At 39.2% G+C, this 22,970-nt stretch overlaps 1 protein-coding gene across 11 annotated transcripts in view; it reads left to right on the top strand.

Moving 5' to 3' along the window:
* Positions 1 to 19,221, top strand: part of ryr2a (ryanodine receptor 2a (cardiac)) — a 117,890-nt gene extending 98,669 nt beyond the window's left edge. For 7 of the 11 annotated variants that reach the window (XM_031560938.2, XM_031560942.2, XM_031560944.2 and 4 more), the window contains 22 exons: positions 2,095 to 2,112; positions 3,465 to 3,545; positions 3,689 to 3,777; positions 3,886 to 4,014; positions 4,132 to 4,236; positions 4,342 to 4,423; positions 4,562 to 5,868; positions 7,066 to 7,133; positions 7,236 to 7,383; positions 8,307 to 8,393; positions 8,743 to 8,964; positions 9,175 to 9,305; positions 10,840 to 10,882; positions 11,319 to 11,452; positions 11,771 to 11,831; positions 11,972 to 12,118; positions 13,102 to 13,236; positions 15,905 to 16,061; positions 16,263 to 16,327; positions 16,581 to 16,681; positions 17,142 to 17,193; positions 17,510 to 19,221. In XM_031560938.2, the coding sequence (XP_031416798.1) occupies positions 2,095 to 2,112; positions 3,465 to 3,545; positions 3,689 to 3,777; positions 3,886 to 4,014; positions 4,132 to 4,236; positions 4,342 to 4,423; positions 4,562 to 5,868; positions 7,066 to 7,133; positions 7,236 to 7,383; positions 8,307 to 8,393; positions 8,743 to 8,964; positions 9,175 to 9,305; positions 10,840 to 10,882; positions 11,319 to 11,452; positions 11,771 to 11,831; positions 11,972 to 12,118; positions 13,102 to 13,236; positions 15,905 to 16,061; positions 16,263 to 16,327; positions 16,581 to 16,681; positions 17,142 to 17,193; positions 17,510 to 17,605 (3,458 nt within the window). In that variant the 3' untranslated portion in view covers positions 17,606 to 19,221. The remainder of the gene's footprint in view (positions 1 to 2,094; positions 2,113 to 3,464; positions 3,546 to 3,688; positions 3,778 to 3,885; positions 4,015 to 4,131; positions 4,237 to 4,341; positions 4,424 to 4,561; positions 5,869 to 7,065; positions 7,134 to 7,235; positions 7,384 to 8,306; positions 8,394 to 8,742; positions 8,965 to 9,174; positions 9,306 to 10,839; positions 10,883 to 11,318; positions 11,453 to 11,770; positions 11,832 to 11,971; positions 12,119 to 13,101; positions 13,237 to 15,904; positions 16,062 to 16,262; positions 16,328 to 16,580; positions 16,682 to 17,141; positions 17,194 to 17,509) is intronic. The other 4 variants (XM_031560940.2, XM_031560948.2, XM_031560947.2 and 1 more) reach the window with 1 other exon arrangement.
* Positions 19,222 to 22,970: the final 3,749 nt, after the last annotated feature.

Here is a 22,970-nt window from a genome sequence, read left to right on the forward strand (position 1 = left end):
GTTGAAACACATAGAAAAAAACCTTTGAACTTCTTGGACAGTTTTAGAGCATTTGTGTTCTGACACCATTTTCATTTTGTTGATTTATTTGTACATTCTGAAAATATTTTATTTTCTAATTTCTGTTTTGTCCACATTCACAAAATATTTTTGCATCAATAATACATGTATTTTAATATTCATGTTTCACTTGTAAGTGGATACATTTTGTCCTTGTTCACTTTCACATTTTGAGAAACCTTTCTTCATTTTGTCCTCATTTTGTCAGACAGACGTCAGATGACATAACCTGCTATGACACATCTTGTTTTTGCACTGTTATTTATTGGTTTATTTATAGATTTATTTATTTCATTTAAATGTATCTGTAAATAAACAGAAATTTTACAAGGGTTCAATGACAAAAAAGACGTTTCTGCACTTGTCAGAGTAAGCAATTTTACACCGAATTTGATTTGATGAATTTTCCAATTTGTTTTTTAAACAATTGACTATATATAATATAGTACTACTATATTGAATGTAAATATGTTTATTTGAATTTGCTAATTGTCACAAGCTGGAATACCATGAAGCTGGTTGGTTATTATTGAATGTAAAATGAAGATCATTATTCTTTCAACATTGAGAATAATTATGTCTGACTATCTAAGAAATGAATGATCCCTGATTAATGATGGTGTCTTTTATAGCCACTAGTCTTGTACAGTCAGCTTCCTGGCATGTCCACAAATATCCTGCTTTATATTATTGATGTACACTACTGTTCAAAAGTTTGGAATCACTGACACATTTCCATGTTTTTTAAAGAGAATCACATTTTATCTATTCAAATAACTTAAAATTGATCAGAAATATAGTGTAGCCATTGATCAGAAATACAGTGTAGACATTGATCAGAAATATAGTGCAGATTGTTAATTTTGTACATGACTATTATAGCTGGAAATGGCTGAATATCTAGATTGACATAATTAAACTTGGGCTGTTACCAACGTAAACCTTGAATAACTGCAAATGTCACTTGAATTGATGGGTAATAGAGGAGTTGTTTCTAAGAATTGGTTGGTTGTTTCAGCAGGACAACAATCCAAAGCATTATTCAAAATCTACCAAGGAATTCATGCAGAGGCACAGATGCAATGTTCTAGAATGGCCATCCCAGTCCCCAGACTTGAACATCATCCAAAATGTATGGAATGATCTGAAGCGGGCTGTTCACATTTGGCAGCCAGCAAACCTGACCTGAAGGATAATGATATGAGTATCCTGGGTGATTCAAAACTTTTGAACAGTACTGTATGCATTTTGGATTCAACATGTCAGAAAATTTGTATCAGTTGCTTCTCCCTGCAATGATTTTCTTAAAATTGAAAAAGTTGCCATTGTTTTTGGATGCTGTCTTTTCGTGGGATTAGTGTAACCGCCCAGCCTCTGTGTCTTTAGTGGCTTTAGTGGCTTTAGTGGCTTTTGAATGGATACCAACACCATTGTGTGAGTAAACTGATTCATATAGGGTATGGGTTTGTCATTGTTAGACTCAATTGGCAAGGTCTGTAGTATTCCTATTGAATTCACATGTTTTACCGTCTCTGTTCCAAGGTATCCTAATACTTGATATAGCTTGATCATTTACATTTGTGTAGATCTAGCTTATTGAACACTCAAATACACTGTAAATGATAAATCAAAATGGAGCCACACATCAACCATTTTCTTCTACATTTGTTCATAATTTGCCCAAATGAAAGAGGGCACGGTCAAAAAGCCCTTATGTTATTCTAGTCCCACGATGTTGCAGCAAAGGTTAGAACAGATTACCAAGTATTAACCAAAAAAGACAATGTTATATGCCTCTGTTGCACTTTTTTTTAAACAGCCCACTCTTTTTTGTCATTACACCCTTTTCAGCGTTGTAGTCAAAGCTATTGTTTTTGAATGATTTGGAATTTCTGAACAATACGAAAAAAAGAAACGAAAAGAAAATGATTATGGAAGCAATTTCTGATCTGTTTGAATTCTCACTTTTTTCTTTCCTTTCCTTTCCTTCCCCCTTTCCTTTGATTTTACCGTTATGTCTTTCCCCCTCCTCAGTCATCAGTCATGAGCGTGGTAATTATGACTTACGCCACTTCTGTGATTTAGCTCTTTTGTCCTCTGTGTCAGCGCTGTCCAGGTCCTGAGCCCCTTAACAAATTCGTACCTATCTTGCTACTTTCCGATGCCTAGTTTGTGCTGATTCCACCCTTCTCTGTGTAATCTAGCTGAGCCTGTAGAGTTGATATGTAGCATACATTAGATTATGACTTTAGAGTTGTACATAAATCATCCTATTTTTGCTCTCCCCTCTCAGGATTTGCACAGTATCTGGCACACTAGATGTACATGTAAGAACAGTGAAGCTGTTGAAGTCTCCCATCTTCAAGTGTTTTGCCGTTGGCTGGGTGTAATGTTGTTTTCTCGTTGTTTTGTCGTTTTGAAGGCCTTGTGGTGTACTCTTTTCTCTGTAGTCTCTTGTTGCATTTTTAAACTCTAATCGTGGCTTGAAAGATGGCTGCGCTAATGTGAAGGGTTGCCCAATAGCGTACGTGCAAACCCCTCTGTGCCCTCTCCTCAGAGGTCTAGCGGTGACTCTGTGTTGTGTGATGTAGTCGGTGTGTATTATGTGTTTTTATTTTCTTTGGTTGGATGTGCTGGAGTGTTTTATATGAATACGTGGCTCTTTCTTTCATTTGTTTTTGTCCATCCCTGGAAATCAATATTGTGTTCTATTATCAGTGGTTGTGTTTTCCATTGTTTCCATGTTTCTGTTCAATGAAATCATTCACAGATACTATTACAGATTATTATAGAAGAAAATATACACTTGCTCTGAATAGTAATTATATTTAATTATAATCACTTACTGTATACTTTCCAAGAGAAAACTTTTTAAAAAAAATGTATAGGCAATTCAGAGGATAGAGTTAGGACAGGTATGTAAGAGACTTCACAAGAGAAGACAGAAACTTTTTTTTTGTAGACAGTATACTTATTTACATATTGGGATTCTTATCTAGTTTATCATTGTAGAAATATGCCAGAACGTTCTTAGTTCCACCAATCTTCCTCTTAAAACATTATAAAGTTATCATTTATAAATCAGTGGGTTTGGGTAAAGTATGGTCTTCTGATGCATATTGACACATTAGATTGTGTCTGTGACCTTAAGACCTTGGATTTGTTCTGCACTTACACTTGGAGAAAGCCTTTGTAAGATATATTGATCCTAGCAGGAAAGGAAAGCTCATGAAGGCGCATGCAAACTTGGGGAGATGGAGAGACCACTGTGAAAATAGTGGACATAATATCCAAACCCTTTCAGGCATATTTATGAACATGTGCATTCATCATGTGTCGTGTGTCACACGTAAAAGTGTTGAAGTTGTGAAACTTAAGGCTAATTGTTGTCAAACATTATACAGGAGAGAAGGTGATGCAAGACGACGAGTTCACCTGTGACCTCTTTCGCTTCTTACAACTTCTCTGTGAAGGACATAACTCAGGTAGGTCACGAGAAGGGAAGGTAACAACAGTGCACACTATTATGTAGCACTATTACCCCTCACTATTTATTCTATCATTTGTGCAAGTAGCACTTTTAGAGCACAAACATATCTGATTTCCATGTATTATGTATCTGCTCTAGATTTCCAAAATTATCTGAGAACACAGACTGGAAACAACACAACTGTCAACATCATTATATCTACAGTCGACTACCTCCTCAGAGTCCAGGCCAGTTTTTAAATATTAAGGCTTTCTTTAAATGATTTATCAGTTGTTGTGTTAATGTCGAAGTAAATGTAATGAATTTTGACAAATGCTGTTTGGTTTGGTCTGTAGGAGTCTATCAGTGATTTCTACTGGTATTATTCTGGTAAAGATGTCATTGATGAACAGGGGCAACGCAATTTCTCCAAAGCTATCAATGTAGCAAAGCAAGTCTTCAACACCCTGACTGAGTATATACAGGTACATATTCTACATTATTATTATTATATTCTTAATACTTATAAAGTTAGTTATGTTATGCCCTGTATGTCTATTTTATGCCTTTTATGACATTCTTTTCATTCTTTTATGTCAAAGGGGCCATGCACAGGAAACCAGCAGAGTCTAGCCCATAGTCGCTTATGGGACGCAGTGGTCGGCTTTCTGCATGTGTTCGCTCATATGCAGATGAAGTTGTCTCAGGTGAGCCCTTACACCAACAAAGTCATCACTAATCCTCTGAGAGTACTTGAATGGAGCTGAGCTTTTCTAAGTCATTCAGCTCATCAATCCTCTCATGATTTGCAGGATTCGAGCCAAATTGATTTACTGAAGGAGTTAATGGATCTCCAAAAAGACATGGTTGTGATGTTACTGTCCATGTTGGAAGGTAGCATTTGATTTATCTTCTTTGGAACATGATTCGTTTGGGGGTTTGGACGTTGTTTCAAAGGATAGATTTAAACATTGTAAATGACTGTAAAGATTGTGTCTGTATTATGTGTCATCCCACTCTCTCTTCTGCCAGGCAATGTGGTCAATGGGACCATTGGGAAGCAGATGGTGGACATGCTAGTGGAATCTTCCAACAATGTGGAGATGATTCTGAAGTTCTTTGACATGTTCCTCAAGCTGAAAGACCTGACGTCCTCGGATGCCTTCAAAGAATATGACCCCGACGGGAAAGGGGTTATCTCAAAACGAGATTTTCATAAGGCAATGGAGAGTCACAAACACTACACCCAATCTGAAACAGACTTCCTGCTCTCCTGTGTAGAGACAGATGAGAGTGAGCTTCTCGACTATGAGGAGTTTGTAGAAAGGTTCCATGAACCAGCAAAAGACATTGGGTTTAATGTGGCTGTACTTTTGACCAACCTTTCAGAGCATATGCCACATGATTCACGCCTTCAAACTTTCCTCGAGTTGGCTGAGAGTGTGCTTAATTACTTCCAGCCTTTCTTGGGCCGCATTGAGATAATGGGTAGTGCCAGGCGCATTGAACGTGTTTACTTTGAAATTAGTGAATCTAGCCGCACACAGTGGGAGAAGCCACAGGTAAAAGAGTCCAAACGACAGTTTATCTTTGATGTTGTCAATGAAGGAGGCGAGAAGGAAAAGATGGAGCTTTTTGTAAATTTCTGTGAAGACACTATTTTTGAGATGCAGCTTGCAGCACAAATGTCGGACGCTAGTGAACGCTTGGCCAGCAAGGAGGACAGCGAGCGTGGAGAAAAACCTGAGGAGGAAAGCCCTGAGTTAGGCTTCTTCTCCGTGACCACTGTAAGGACAGCCCTTCTGGCTCTACGCTACAATGTGATGATGTTGATGAAAGTGCTTTCCATGAAGAGTCTCAAGAAACAGATGAAGAGGGCCAAGAAAATGACACTGCAGGACTTGGTAATGGCACTTGCAGCCTTTTACTGGAGTGTGCTGATTGGACTTCTGCATTTTGCGTTCAGCGTCTCACGTGGCTTCTTCCGTATCATATACAATACCTTCCTTGGGGGTAGTCTGTTGGATGGTGCCAAGCCTTTGAAAATGTCTGACCTCTTGACCAGCCTACCTGACCCAACACAGGAGGAGTTGCGTGGGGAGGCTGAGGAAGGAGGTGAAAAGAAATCAATTGAAAAGATATCAACAAAGGAGGACTTGTCTGACCTCGCTGTTGCTCCAGATGAAACAGAAGTCCTCTCAGACATCTTTGGCTTAGATTTACGAAGAGAGGGGGGGCAGTATAAGTTAATGGCTCACAATCCAAATGCCAGTCTGACTTCACTTACCTCCCCGATACCTGCTCCCAGTCCCTCCCCTGAGCTTAGAAGACGACATGAGGTACTTGAAACAACTTTATTATCTATCTAGGTGGTTTTTATATTGGGGTGTTATTCTAAAAACTCCCATTATTATTATTTTACAAGTACTCCTGTTACCATTGTGTTTTATTGTGTACAATGAATGATTTGTAATTGTAGTTATTAGGTTAATAGATTAACGTTACTGTTGCTTAACAGTTGAATAATGTTAGTATGGTTAGTAAGTTTGGTTCAGTTGCTAAAGCTGATGTGCTTGCTAGCTGCCTGCAAAGGTTTAAGGTTAGTGATGCAAATCTGGCTAGGAGCAATGGTTTCAAATGTGTGTTGGGGATTGTTGAGAGAGCTGGATAATAATGAATGGGAAGTTGAGGTCATAACAATGAATGGGAGCCCAACTGTATGTCAATCAAACACCGGCTAAATACTGGCGAAAGGTACTTTTTTTTTAAAATTGCTAGCACTGTCTCTTCAAACAGTAGTGCTGAATCTTTCACAGATGAGCCAAGCACTAGTCTGTAATTGTAATATGCAAATAACCCTTATCTAGGTCCTAGGCCTGTCCTAGGCCTGACCTAGGCTACTAAATGCTACCTTTCCATTGCATGTGCTAATTAGATTAATTTGTGAATACGCACTCTGATCACGTCCATAGCGCTTAACTTCAGAATGAAAGTGGATTTATGAAAGAGGTGTGAATTATTTAAATAGAAGTAAATTGTATCACACCCTTGTTTATTTTGACTGTTGGGAAAATGTGGACTTTCGCAATAACCTTGTGAATGTCACTAAATGTCATTCCATGGTGTTACAGGTTTTGGGTTTGATCCACCTGAAGCATGTAACCGCCTTCGTGGTGCACAAATCATAGACTTAAGACAATGGTAGAATAAGTGTAGACTAAAAGCACATAGCTACATGCTTTTTGCTTAATTAAGTACCTACCCAAAATCTGAAGTACAGTAACTTGGTTTAAGTTATACATATTTTTTTTATTTAATCTGTGAATCTGAGTAAATGGCCATGAACTGACACAAAGTGATACTGCAGTGAGATATGAGAGCATTCCAGTGGTCCATTGTTGTGTAACAAGGTTGGTTGGGATTTGTAGGTTTTTTCTTTTTCATGTTCTTTTTTCCTGTTTTGGGATATGCTTTGTCTTTGCTTTATTTGATGGAGTACCTTGGCAGTAAGTTGTGTTGTGTGTTGTGTGTTTTAGGTTAAAGAAACATCAAAGGAGGAAACAGAGGGAACAGAAGCAATCAAGTCCCAGCCAGAGAAAGCAGAGTATGTTCACATCATACTGTCATCAACCTGTCTTTTTAAAACTATTTCAAATAATGTTTCCTTCTCCATCATTCTATGGGACATTCACATTCTTTGTTTCAGAGAAGAACATGTGGAGAAAGTAGAAGATAAGAAACAGCTGAAGCCAAAGCAGAGGGTCAGACAGATCCATGTCACTAAATCAGAGGAGCCGGACCTGCAGGAATCGGCTCTCTTCAAAAAAATTATTATCTACCAGAGGAAGCTTCTTGTAAGACTACACTAAGAGTGCCATTACATTTACATTTGATTCATTTGGCAGACACTTTTGTCCAAAGCGACTTATAAGTGAGGTACCATACAAACAAAGCTACTTTATGTTAAGTAGACCTGTTGGGGACTGGGGTTATTACTAATCAAGTAATAAAGTAAGGAAATTATAACTGACTATCTAATTGGGATGCACACCTGAATATATCCATTCTGGTAGGGCAGATTGTTCATTATATTCTAAAATCAACAATACACTTTATTATTAATATTTTGCACTATTTAATGTAAGTAGGTCATTTAACCTCTGAAAAGTATTCTGTGAAATATACTAGCACATTGGAGGGGCTTGACAGGGACTGTGGTAACTAGTCAAACAAGCACAATTCAAAATTAAATTCTTCAGTTGAGGTGAAACACTAAACAGAGATCAAATGCACAGCTGTGGACAAAAAAGTGGTGTTTATTTCTACCTTATCCAAATACCTGATCGGGAAGCACTTAGACATGGAGGGATGATATCTGACCTGGTAACTGTCCAGTCTTCTGCAGATAGGGATGATATCTGACCTGGTAACTGCCCTGTCTTCTGCAGATAGGGATGATATCTGACCTGGTAACTGTCCTGTCTTCTGCAGATAGGGATGATATCTGACCTGGTAACTGTCCTGTCTTCTGCAGATAGGGATGATATCTGACCTGGTAACTGCCCTGTCTTCTGCAGATAGGGATGATATCTGACCTGGTAACTGCCCTGTCTTCTGCAGATAGGGTGTATGCTTTATGGCTATCACACAGTCACAGCTGCACTTATTCATTTAACAGACCTCGCTCAGACCAGTGGAGCTAACACAAAACACAGTGATGCCAAAGCTAGGCAACTACTTCTCAAGACTAATGTAAGTGTATCTTTACCCTTTGCAGAACTACTTTGCCAGGAACTTCTACAACATGAGGATGTTGGCATTGTTTGTGGCTTTTGCCATCAACTTTATCCTTCTCTTCTATAAGGTATTCCTTGAATTTACCAAAGCAAAATGATTCATTATCGTAGCAATGCAGAGGAGAATACTGTTGTAATGAAATGATTCAAAGTACCAAAGTAGAAATCAATCTGAAATTTAATCTGAAATAATTATAACCTACGCAGAAATGTATTATCATATTTATTATCATACAATCATACTATATAATGGTATACAAAATAAGTACAAATTTCATCTGTCAGGTGAACTGCTCCACTGTACTGCAATGATGATACTAGTTGATGCTGTAGTATTTAATTCCTCTGCATCTCAAAAGTTTTTTTTTTATTCTGGAGCAAAAAGAATTTTAAATGTTGTCTATTTTCTTTTGATAGGTGTCTACATCTTCGGCTGTGGTGGAGGAGAAGGAGGTCTTACGAAGCCCAGTAGATGCTGGCCTACACTGGAATCCTCTGGGTGACGACCCTGATCGCACTATGACTGTACACTTCGTCCTGGAGGAAAGCACTGGTTACATGGAGCCCACTCTGAGAATCCTTGCCATCCTGCACACAGTCATCTCTTTCTTCTGCATCATAGGATACTACTGCCTGAAGGTTGGTGTCTAAACTATGTGTTTCTGCTTGGTTCAACTAAGAAAGATATAGTGGCAGCTCAATTGCACATAGTGTTTGAGGATTCATGGGAACAAGGTATGAGTTACATCTACACTATACTTTATGTTCTGCCACAGGTAGGGGATTAATGTGTTTGTGTTCTTGTGTCAAGTTCATTATCATTATTTGCTTAATAAAATCTCTACTCAGGTTCCCTTGGTGATCTTCAAGCGTGAAAAAGAGGTGGCTAGAAAGCTGGAGTTTGATGGCCTGTACATTACTGAGCAGCCCTCAGAGGATGACATCAAAGGCCAGTGGGATAGGCTGGTCATCAATACTCAGTGAGTGTGGAGATGCCCTTAGTCAAGTTAAATACTTTCACAGAAGAGCCTGTTAGCTAGGACTGTACATCAACACACCACGGGGTAACAACATGTAACTCAGTCAGAAGTGCTTACACCGGTGGAGTCTCTATTGTTGAAAAATGATTAACAATTATACAAAATATATAGCAAGTAACCCCAACATATGGTTTCATATTGCCACTTTTCTGCACATAATCAAAATTGTATTACGCTTTCCACATACATAAAATCACCTTAATCATATTGTGAAAGTGTCGCTTTTTGATATTTGAACTTTCAATGGAAATTAATTTGGGATAGATCATGATGGATTAGCAGTCCTACTCATCTCAATAGGTGTGCGCAGAAAAGGCCCCATATCGCCATAGCCATACAGTCATATTACTGTCACGCATATGACTGGTCTGTAAGGGCACATATCACCATACAGTCATATTACTGTCACTCATATGACTGGTCTGTAAGGGCCCATATCACCATAGCCATACAGTCATATTACTGTCACTCATATGACTGGTCTGTAAGGGCCCATATCGCCATAGCCATACAGTCATATTACTGTCACTCATATGACTGGTCTGTAAGGGCACATATCACCATACAGTCATATTACTGTCTCTCATATGACTGGTCTGTAAGGGCCCATTTCGCCATACAGTCATATAACTGTCACTCATATGACTGGTCTGTAAGGGCCCATATCGCCATACAGTCATATAACTGTCACTCATATGACTGGTCTGTAAGGCCCCATATCGCCATAGCCATACAGTCATATTACTGTCACTCATATGACTGGTCTGTAAGGGCACATATCACCATACAGTCATATTACTGTCACTCATATGACTCTGTATGGCTATGGCGATATGTGGCCTTACAGACCGGTCATATAACTGTCACTCATATGACTGGTCTGTTAGTCGCCAGGAGAAACAAACTTGTTATTTCACTTATTCAATTTGAATAACCACTCACTGGTGACAAGCTACTAACTAACTGAAATTGAACTGTTTGAGCCTAGCTCCCCTGCCCTCACAGATGTTTCCTATGGCAAACATTCCAAATTACCTGAGTTCAGTGGAAACCAAACATCTCTCGCAAATAAGGTCCTGGGATGCTTATTTTAACACCCATCCAGTCAGAGAAAGGTCAAAGACACTCCAGGCTGCCCACTAGATGGCAGACCAACGCCACAGATTACTCTCACATTCACAGTTCAAAATGCTTACAGCTGACCAGTCGGAGATGAAAGCAGCTTACAAAAGATATGAGGAAAAAAATTGTGACAAAATCTGTATAACAATATTGAATAATAATAATAACACTATGAAGGAGGATTAAAGCTGAATGACTGGTGACGATCCAGTCCTCTATGCGCCACCATAATTTGATATCTCTCCAGACATTGTATTACTTATATGTAATGCATTACATTAATTACATTTTAGGTTATTACATATGTTTTGTGTGATGTCATAGTGAATAATAACTTATTTTTCTTCTTTAGGTCATTTCCTAATAATTACTGGGATAAGTTTGTGAAAAGAAAGGTGAGTTGAACTAATAATGTAAGCCTTTGTTCTGCCAAAAGTTTTCACAGGTTTCAAGGTTTCATACAAGCTTCAAGGCACTCCTACTACTCACAATAACAAAGTTTGACTGGGACTGCTGTAGTCTGTGGTTCAACCTTCAGTCAGTTGTAAATACTATATGACACTCTAGCCCACTATGCTATATGTACTGTACTGTATATTCAATCAACACACTCACCAAGCACCAAATATCCCCACATGTCCATTATATTTGCACTTTATGTAAACAGATACTGTATGTGGACCTTCTTTTAAATGATTCGGGATAGACCATAAACTGAGGCACCAAATCCAAGCAAATATTGAGACTTTAGGAAGTGCGGTTACTGGTGAGAGACAGCCACAGAAAGTTCCCCAGGACGCTGGAGCTCAGTCTGTCTCTTCTGTGTTGTAGGTGATGGACAAGTATGGGGAGTTCTATGGGCATGATCGCATCAGTGAGCTGCTGGGGATGGACAAAGCTGCCCTGGACTTCAGTGATGCGCATGAGAAGAGAAAGCCCAAGAAGGACAGTTCATTAGCTGCTGTGTGAGTGAAACAAACCAGACATGGAATCAGTGAAAAGAGAAAGACGCTTTACAACATTAATACAATTATCACAAGAGTCCTGCAGATCTGCATTCAAATGGTTCTTCACCACCTTTCTTGTGAATAGATTTACTTTTGCTGCCGATCGCTGTATTTCCTGATGTCTTCAATCTCATTTGTGAGATTTAAAATGCATAAATGATGTCAATCACTGAAGTTTAGAGATTGGCTTGTTGCGTTTGATGTGACTGGGAAGACTTGGCTGATTAGTTTGTTGTGAATGTCTTTTGTGAATGTCTTATCCTTGCTCTTTTCCAGATTAAATTCCATTGATTTGAAGTACCAGATTTGGAAATTAGGAGTCGTCTTCACAGACAATGTAAATATCCCCCTTTGTTTATTCTTTGCCATGTCATTGACTACTTTCACTTTTCTGTCTACTACACATACACCTGCCTGTGTTTCCCTCACAGTAAGGGGCCCTGTGCTTACTCTCTTCATGCTCAATTGTGTTCACAGTCCTCCCTGTATCTGGCCTGGTACATGACCATGTCCATCCTGGGACACTACAACAACTTCTTCTTTGCAGCCCACCTCCTGGACATTGCCATGGGCTTCAAGACCTTGAGAACCATCCTGTCCTCTGTTACCCACAATGGGAAACAGGTAAACAGCTGTGTGATGTGCAAATAGCATTCAAGTTAACACATGCATTTGCCATTATGTGGATGTGCAAGTTTGTTTTAGATGCAAACACAAACAGTGCTGGATATCCAATATAATATATAAATGTAAATATAAATATTATATAAATTAGCCAATTTGCGGCGAGAATTCTCAACAATTGCAGTTAGATTTGTGAAGATTAGTTGACCTGTATAATGACTTTTAAAAGGAACCACGGCTAAGACTTGTAAGCCAATAGATTTCCGCATCCTCAGTAGGCCTAGGTAAGGTTCATTTCAGCTCTAGGGATGCTCTATTTTCTATGGAAATAGAGTTTTTGCGATGGAACACCCTGCATATTCTAGGTTGTTGGGCATGATTACTTGCATGTCACATTGAGAGGGTTGGCTGCTGTGGGAGGTCCCCAGCCAATAGCACAAGGAGTTTAACATATTTTCCTGTGTATGAAATTAGCATGAAAAGGATAGAACAATCTTGTGCTTTAGTTACATCACTGCAAGTTACATGTGTAATGCTATCCTCTCAATTCTACTCCAGCTGAGGAAAGTTCACTACCGGAATATTTAGACCATGAACGATTCTGGTGAAAGGTTGTTGATATTTGAACATTCAATCAAATGACACCCCTCTATCCCATGCTCCTTAAGCAACGTGTTGATTGGCTGGAATTGTTTATGGCTTGGCCCGAGCTCCTAAGCTATGTTCCTTTTCACGGAGCCAGGACTGTGTACGAACAGTTTCTTTGAGCTCACATATTGAACTAACAGCCAAAAGACTGTGAGGAGCAATTTTTCTGAATTTGACAAAAAGTGTATTGGATCTGAAGTGTGGACAATATTTTGGGGAATAATAGCATGTCACAACCATGTTATATGGATCCTTAATCTGGGTACTTTCTCTTTCTTTCTGTCCGTGTGTGTGTGTGTGTGTGTGTGTGTGTGTGTGTGTGTGTGTGTGGTCAGCTGGTACTCACAGTCGGCTTGCTTGCAGTAGTGGTTTATCTTTACACTGTGGTGGCCTTCAACTTCTTCCGCAAATTCTACAACAAGAGTGAGGATGGGGAGTCCCCAGACATGAAGTGTGATGACATGCTTACAGTGAGTGCCTTCTCTGAATTACACTCTTGGCCAGTGGAATACAGACCTGATTGATTACATGAAAATGCTGGGATCACTATGAAGTTATTCTGAGTTACGGAAGTTAACTCACAGGCTAATTATACAGAATGTCCTTACATTGAAACTGTTTAAGTTAGTATTCATGATTGTGTAGATTAAATAAGTATCTATATAAATAAGTTGTTCTACACATATTTCAGTCAATGGTGCACAAAACACCATGATTCAAACTCATGGAATGTGATGTGTGATGATTGACATATGCTCAGAATCATGGGTCATTGGAGAGAACTACCTCTAAGAAGAGATAATGCATCCTGGGTAATGTAATGGGAAAGTAGATGCCAGCTCTTTCTCTGGCCCTCTCTTGATTGACAGGAGACTCCACAACAGAACAACCAGCCTTTCTCTTAATCCTGCTCAGTCACCCAACCATAGCACTGAACCTCTTGCTTTTGTTCCCTATTAAGGACTCTATTAGAGGGGTCTAAGGAAAAACATAAATACTGGATCTCAGTAATAGAGAAGGTTCCAGAGGCATGAGGACCACTGCACAGCCCTAGATGGGGTCCAGTGTTTCCCATTCTTCTTGTCTTTATATGGTAGGAGAAAAGAACACTTTTGGAGGAAATATGGGATTAGTGACTCATATGATACAGACAGATGACTGTGGACTGCCAGTCTGTCTTCTTTAGGTATGCATTGTCTCATGACAAAATCACTTCTAGAAGGAAGTACAGGGTGAGAAGGTGTCTTATATTTAGAAAAGGAAAATGGTCGCTCAGTGGTATTGTGTAATGAAACTTTGGTATGCAAGTAATGAAGGTTTGGTATACAGATTCAATATTGGTATATTTGCACACTAGATCCGTGGAAATATCCCCAACCATTTGCTTAAGACAAGTTTGACTTATATATATTTATTAGTAATACACCAGGGACCATATTCACATCATCACACCATATTTATCTTACCACTAAGATTACTCCTGAATCACACTAAACGCTCCTAACTAAATGTGATCTACTAAATCCTATTCACAAAGCTGCTGAGACCAACTTCCTTTGAGAAAGCAAGACCTCTTCAGCTAAGAGGAAGACCGGGATGCTGTGGCTTACGTTAAGTCTTGTGCACAAGACCTCTTCAGCTAAGAGGAAGACTGTGGTGCTATGGCTTACATGAAGTCTCGTGCACAAGCTTGAAAGTTGCACCACACCACCCAGGCACTTGTAGAAAAGACCTTCCCCCAAAACTAAGCATCAGAAGACATGGACTGGTACCACCAGAGTCTAGCCATCACCCTGGAAAATCTACAAAGTTCAGTGGCAGGAATTGGAGTGCAGGTGTATGAATCTAAAATGTAAAGAGCTCTCTATAAAACTGGAGGTACCTTAAGAAGATCCACATTAGAGGGTGTATGGAGGTTCCTTAAGAAGATCCACATTAAAGGGTGTATGGAGATAGGCAAATCCTCAAAGCACTACACATGGCATAAATCTTATACTATCCACCCCCCAAAAACACCATTCATATAGTGAAATATGACAGTGGCAACATCATGCTGTGGGGATATCTCTGAAGTTTTTAGAATTAAGGGGTGAATGAATGGGGAAAATCCACACAATATCACACGAGAATCTGTTGCAGTCTGTTGTGAAGGTAAGGCTTGGGTGAGGGTTTACCTTCCAGCAGGACAGTTACTCTAGACACAGTGCTAAAGAAACACTGGAGGCGCTCAAAACTGGATGCCATGGCGGCTGAAGACACAAACTCACTTGTATGTACAACCCCTTGGTGACTGGTGTGATGTGTGAAACCATGAACCTCAGTGGGCTATATACAGTGAGTAGACTATGAAGCCTGTCGGCCTACTGTAGACTTCTTGCAGCTGTTAAAGCATGAGCTAGTTGGATTAAACAGCTAACAGCTGTTTGTTTATGTGATTACTACTAGATTCTTTCCGCACTAAAGTTGGATAAACTGATCAAATGAGCGCTTTTTTTTGTTTGCACTGTAGACTGTTTTCATGTTGCAGCGCTTTACTTAGATCAGTGGTTCCCAAACTTTTTACAGTCCCGTACCCCTTCAGACATTCAATCTCCAGCTACATACCCCCCTGTTTTTTTCCCATGTTTGTAACCGCCGGCACGAAAACGCGAATCAAATTTTCTCCCCGCGTACCCCCTGAACCACTTTGCTTACCCCAGTTTGGGAACCGATGACTTAGATATATTTACATATATTTATAAGTATTTTATACTATTTTATATCTATTGGTGAAGTAGCACTAATCACAATGAGGGGGGGAACAAGAGGGAAGCAACTGTGGGGCCAAGGATGGTGGTGTCTGTATGACATGGAATGATGTTCTAAAGTATAGAAGCCACCACAGCCACTCAGACACTGGCTTGACTTTGCGAAGGCTAATAATCCTTACAAAGTTTTATTTTCATTTCTTTTGAAAAGTTTTATTTTCATATCACTAATTGATCATAATTATGATGCTGCTGATGCAAGTAAAGGATTTACAGTTCAAATGTTTCTCTAATTAACACAATTAATATGTGTGTGTGTGTGTGTGTGTGTGTGTGTGTGTGTGTGTGTGTGTGTGTGTGTGTGTGTGTGTGTGTGTGTGTGTGTCCACAGTGCTACATGTTCCACATGTACGTTGGCGTGCGGGCAGGAGGAGGCATTGGGGACCAGATAGAGGACCCAGCTGGGGACGAATATGAGATCTACCGCATCATCTTTGACATCACCTTCTTCTTTTTTGTGATTGTCATTCTGCTGGCCATCATTCAAGGTGAGAAAAAGAAAGGATTAAGCATCTCCTGTCTCTCTTCTCTTGCCAAGATCTGACAATCTCCCAACAAAATTGACCAAATCACCTGTAGATAGATTATTGCATTATGTCCCATTTAGATAATGTTTGCCTCTAATATAAATAAAAAACTTTTTTATCATCGTTCATCATTTTTCCATGTATTCATTCATGTACCTACAGGTCTCATAATCGATGCTTTTGGTGAACTGCGAGACCAACAAGAACAGGTGAAGGAGGACATGGAGGTGAGAAGTGACTGATTATTTCTAGATATATTACTCAGGTTAATTACTCATGACAATACATTTTTGAATACTTTAGTTTGTAATGGCACACGGATTCTTACATAGCCAAGGAACATTCAAATGGTCATGTTCAGAACATGTTCATGTCCTCTTGTGTTTTATTGGCACACTTCAAAAGGTCTTCATCTTGTAAGGTTAGTTGGAAAAACAAATGAACCAGTAACAGCCCAACAACCCTTCCTTTTCTTTGCAGACCAAATGCTTCATCTGTGGAATAGGGAATGACTACTTTGATACTGTACCTCATGGCTTTGAAACACACACATTGCAGGAGCACAACTTGGCAAACTATCTGTGAGTAGAGGCTGCCAGTCTTGTGTGTGTGTGTGAGTAGTCTTGTGTGTGTGTGTGTGAGTAGAGGCTGCCAGTCTTGTGTGTGTGTGTGAGTAGTCTTGTGTGTGTGTGTGAGTAGAGGCTGCCAGTCTTGTGTGTGTGTGTGAGTAGTCTTGTGTGTGTGTGTGAGTAGAGGCTGCCAGTCTTGTGTGTGTGTGTGTGTGTGAAGAGGCTGCCAGTCTTGTGTGTGTGTGTGTGTGTGAGTAGTCTTGTGTGTGTGTGTGTGTGTGTGAGTAGTCTTGTGCGTGTGTGTGAGTAGTCTGTGTATATATTTTAAAGAGAAATATTGTTACTGGGAAGACAGCCAGACCTTCACTTTAAATCGGCCAGTTGAGCTGTCATTATGAATATGGCACATTCTGCTGTGGACAGCTCATGTGAGTCATTGTTTTGACTGTGACCTATTTTTGTCTCATTACAGATTTTTTGTGATGTATCTCATTAATAAAGATGAAACAGAGCACACCGGACAGGTAACGAGCTTCCTCCACCATCAAAAAACTAGAACTAGGTGCACACAGACACTCAAACTATGTACACGTACCTTCTTAAAACAATACATATTTACATAAAACTACAGGAATGATATCTGGATAATTATTTAAGAATCTGTATTTAGACCCCATTTACATAAACTTATATAATATTACATTTAGCAGTGCACTCAGTTGACCCATACAGTTCTACAGAAAGAAAATGTAGCTTTGAAAATGTACCTTCTAATTATTTTGAAATAGTTCATCCCATGAATATATAAACAAGTGTGTGTTCATTCATTTTGCCTGACAGGAATCATATGTCTGGAAAATGTACCAGGAGCGCTGCTGGGAGTTTTTCCCTGCAGGAGACTGTTTCCGTAAACAGTATGAAGACCAGCTCAACTAGGGCCTGAGACTCCACTTTTTCTTGTCTGAGCCATCATAGAGGCCCCCTCTCAGCCGCCCCCCCCCGGCCTCCCTTCTGTCTGTAATGCTTTTCAGACTCTGTATATACATGATATTCTGGATAATTAACATTCTGTGCTGTTTGGCGCACAGAGACTGTGTTTTAATGACTGAATGCTTTATCTTTACATTTTGCTTTAATAACTCATTGACAAGCAAAAACAGGCTGACAAGCAAGATGGGAAAATGAAGTAAAGAAAAGAAAATATACCTACAAATATGGAGAAAGAGAGAAGACTGCCCAGGGAAACTGACAAGAAGCGTCTTTCAGAGTTAATGTATGAAAGGGGCATTGTCTTGGCCATCCTAAAATTCTTTTGTTCAACCAGAATGAAATCTGGATCTTTTATGGATTATCAGGACTGAAACCATGATTGTAGACCCAGAGGACATGATACAATAGTGCCTTACTAAGCTTAGGTCAAGCTATGCAAAGCTGCGTGGTAGTTTACAGGACTGCACCACAGACGTATTATCTCTGTGATTTTTTTGCAATTGTGTGATTGTCTCTCTGCATGAATGTGTGCATGACAGTGTTTTAATCAGTGAGTGAGTGATAGAGAAGAGAGAGATAGAGAGGAAAGAGAAAGAAAAGAAGAAATCTTTGGGATATACGGTGGAGACAGAAGGAGTGATGGGGGTTGAATTGGAGTGGGCCTCAGTCCAAGTGTTATTCCTTTTCTAATTAGAGACGTGTATAGCCCTCCCTTAGCTTCGATTGGTCCATTCCTTTTTCTTTCTTGTGGTTTGCAATGCTATTATGCAATGGAGTGACAGAGTTATACTTTGTATGAAACATAGAAAGATCTGAAACTTTACTCATAAAATGTTTAATTGCATGTTTATAATGCAAGTTTAAGGAAAAATTAAATAAAGATGCAAGATCTATGTATCACAAATGTTTTATAGGATTAAGGATAATTTACAGTATCTCAATAATATCCAAGTGTTGTTGATTTCTCTGGTTAAATCAAAGTATGTCTTACCTTGGCCAAAAATGTCATACCTGTCTAGGAAAGCTAATGTAATCTCCCAACCTATTGTTCCAAATACTGATGATCTCAAATCTGCAGCAATATCCATTCAGGGACTTTAGTAGGCATTCTTGTTGATTCTTGTTTGTTTTTTTAGCCAGACTATTCCTTTTTCTCCTAGTTGACACCAGTCAGGATCATGTTCTTATGAAAAAGTGAACAGGACACCCTAGGAACAGGAGGCCTAATCTTAGAAAGCACTGCTGGAAATCTACAATCACACAGAATGGTTTAACCACTGCACAGTCTACATACCCATTCCATAGGCGATGGAAGTGCTTTTTTATTTGTTGTATAAAATAATGTAAAATCACTGCAATAACAACGAGTGGACAGACAACTAAACAATAAGTGGTGTTTTGCTCTTGTGAAGATTTTTGATGACCAAAATATATTGTGGGGGAAAAAAAATATGACGCATATTAGTACTCTGTAGAGCTGTTAGTATATACTGTATGTTAACTGTAACACAGGACTGAATGGATCTGCATGGTTTTCAAATAATAAATTATTATTTATTGAAGTTTGTAGATTACCTTCTTGCTGTGATATAGCTTCTGACAATCTGCAGACATATATAGTGAAGTTAGCTAGACAAGATACCCCATTAACTGTTATTTACTCAAACCGACTTTACTTTACTTACAAATAGAAAAAAGAACAAAACAATCTAAACACCTTAGGCCATGGGATATCATACATGAACATTCAAGAAATATGCTTAACATGACAACAAAAACTACTATCCAATCGGTTCCCATTATAGAGTCTTTGATTCCACTCTAGTATCTAATTATTCAGTCAGTTAACATAGGGTTTTGAGTCAGCCATTTTACTGCATTGTAGATGTCAAATGACCAGTCCAATCAGTTATCAACTTATATAAGTAGTCCCTTTCTACTGTCTGGACTGACGTCACGGCCACATCATATTCACATCATCATAATCAAACTGTTGAAAAAGTTGAATATCCATTCAAATCTTCTCCATGATATCGAAAGAAATGTGGAAAGCTCAGAGAATCATATCACTTAACTCAGAAAACTAGCATGAAGGCAGTTTTGGAGAAGAGCAGAGTAAGACTATAATACCTTGACTACATTAAAGTTAAACAATTGTTTCAGGCATATCATTCTGTTTGGATATTGTCTGGGAAGTACCATCCTAGAACAATTCTCTATCTGATAGATCATAAATGGTGTTGGTAGATTAACATTAGCCTACATATTTAATTTCACAAACTGCCAACATAAGCAGACTACACACAAACATGACTAAATCTATTTCCTGAAATATGTATTTAAATGAACATATACTAGTATTAATTCCCATCACGCTTGTGTGGAAATCCATTATCTCCATTTGTGTATGTGCTTGTTTATTTTTATTCTAGAATTCATGAATAAATTTGTAATAAGAAACTTTGTCATTTTTATTTTACACAGTCAAATAAATAGTAATCTGATCCTTTAAAGTAGTCTGCTGTTTCTGAACAGATATCGAGTGTAGTGATCCTCCAGTCAACATCATTGGTAAGAAAGCACTTAATGGAAAAGTGTTCTTGTAGTGCAATACTTAAATTCTGATATTGAAAAATAAAAGCATGAATGTGTAATCAACTAGAAATATATATATATAGGCCTCTCACAGCACCTGGACGCTGGAGTCAGATGAAAACCAGACAGGTTCAAAATGAGGTTATGCCCAAAGACGTGTTTGTGGTTTCTAAACAGAGATTAATAATAGAACCACAGGTGATGAAAACATGGCCAGAGGGAGAGCCAAACAGAGTTTAAGAAATGACAAAACTCTGAACTGAAAAGGGCACAACTGACACAGGAATGACATTTGACAATCTGGCAGGGAACCACAGAAGTCACAAGGCTTAAATACACCAGAATGTTTAGCAACAGGAATAACTTCTCATCATTATATCATGTAACCTGATTGTGAAAGAAATGTTTAGACTTTCATGGAATGCAGAGTTGTTTTTTTTTACTAAAAATGAAATAATTAATCCATAGTAAAATCACATAAGAAAAAATGCTGTAAAAATGTTCCTAATTGATGGAGAGGAGCTAAACTACTCCTGTGCTCTGCCACACCAGCTGAAGCAGCGAATCCAAAACCGCTGTAACCAAACAAAAATCACATCATCACACTCAAACCTAAAAAGACCAAAGACAAACGAAGAAAAGAGGAAAGCACAATCACTCAATGCTTTGGTCATGTTTGGTCACTTATACAAACCTTCATAGCAGATTTCCTTTTCTTTGGTTTTTCGTTCGGAATGTCCCCCTCTGAAGATCCTGGTCTGAGCACCTCCATCCCTCTGTCCAGAGCTGTGACAGCGGTATTGTCAAGTGGCACCACAGGATCTGGCTGAGGCTCATTGAGGTCCTCATGGGCCGGGTCCTTACCGTCTTTCATCCAGGGAGGCTCAATCCATTCGGGTAGATTCAAAGGCTGTGCATCACGCAGCTACAAGAAAACCACGCAGCAACCAATTTGAACAGTGAAAACTCCAAAGTATTTGGCTCTACTGAAGTACACTAACCTTAAGAGCTTCTCAGCATGACAGAGTCTATGGAATGACTGAAATGCTTACCTCCAGGAGTCTGATCCAAGTTGGGCAAGGTGTAGCCGTAGTGGCTAAGAGGGCCGGTGCAATGGCCTCCACGTACCACAAGGCCTCACTAAAGCGTCCTGCCCTGAACAGTCTCCAGGCATATAGGATCTTGAAGTTCTAAAGAACAAGACCCAAAAATTAAGCTCATCTAGTATCTGAGAAGGTATTTGTGTGTTATTTCAAAAGAAAACAAAGAGACTAGTGGCCATACAATAGTACATTTTGACTCTTCGATAGAAAAAAGGTCCAAAAAATATACCCGGAAACTTGGACATTGATTGCCCCCAGTGAGAGACAACAGGTATTCATATACCTCAGTTCTCTGTATTGCAGCATCACACGCATGCATAAATGGCAGGCTACAGTAAAAAAGGGAGCAGATCTTGTATTACTTGTTATGTACTTTCTTGGTTATGGATGCATACATTTATGTCTGGTTATGTTTTGCATGAATTTGATCCGTGGCTAACCTGAAATCCTGTCCAATGAGTATCATCTTAGAATTGTGATTGTAGTAACTAGGCTCTATTTGGTTGGCCATATAGCAGAAATGGGCCAACCAGAGGTGCCCTTTCCCTTCTGGAAGACATCAAAGACAAGACGAAAAGGAGATTTAATGATTATGGACCACTCACTATGTGGTATAGCAGACTACAGTTGTCTACCAAAGTTATTCATTTCTTACCAAGGGTGCTTGCCAACATTTGGACGGTGACTTTTTGTGCTCGAGGACAGATACCGTTCGCCAAGATTATGGCCAGATGGGTGCGCCAATCTCTCCAACTATTGACCCCAAATTTCTGGAAGGATGTTACCCCAGGGCACAAAGTTAGATGAGATTCATATTTGCTCATGCTGCACAGACACACACACACAACACACCCTCATTCATACGCATCACACAAACACACTCATTCTTACGCATCACACAAACACACGCTCATTCATATGTGTTATACAAATACACGCACAAACACACACAAAGAGCTTAAATCGTAAATACTCACGCTCCTGGAATTTTCCCCAGATGGACCTGATAAAACGTTTTCATCGGGTCATTGTCATCAAGACTGCTGATGAACCTGAAGAGACAAAAGCACTCATCACTCTATCTAGCCCTACCAAATCAAATGTGAATAGATATCACCGTCTTGACTTCTGATTCATGGAAGCATCCTTACCTTCTGATGGCTGGGCCACATGATGCTTTTTTAAAAAAGCTTTCCAAGACCAAAGTGTGCTCCCAGTATTCATTACTGATGGCCAAGTTTAGAGCCTCCTACAGCATCACATGCATCACATTAGACTCCATGTTTAATATATGACCGAGTTTGCGGCAGCAGAAGAATTGCCAGGTCCTCAATGCTCTTTTGTCAAATATCTGATGCACCGGACATATCTCACAAACACACTTCATTCAGAGAAGTATAAAGGGGAAGAAATTATTCTGTATCCTCAGTATCTTCATCTCTCTCACAATTACATCCGTAAAAACATGCATGCTCAACCAAACTCTGTTACACTTGCACAGTCACACTTACGCCATTCTTCCTCCACAGAAGAGCCAGCATACGCTTGACAAGTTTTCCATTACCTGTGCTAGTCACACAGCCCCATAGCATGACGGACCCTCCACCAAATGA

Source organism: Clupea harengus, chromosome 23 (assembly GCF_900700415.2).
Source record: "Clupea harengus chromosome 23, Ch_v2.0.2, whole genome shotgun sequence".
Taxonomy (NCBI): domain Eukaryota; kingdom Metazoa; phylum Chordata; class Actinopteri; order Clupeiformes; family Clupeidae; genus Clupea; species Clupea harengus.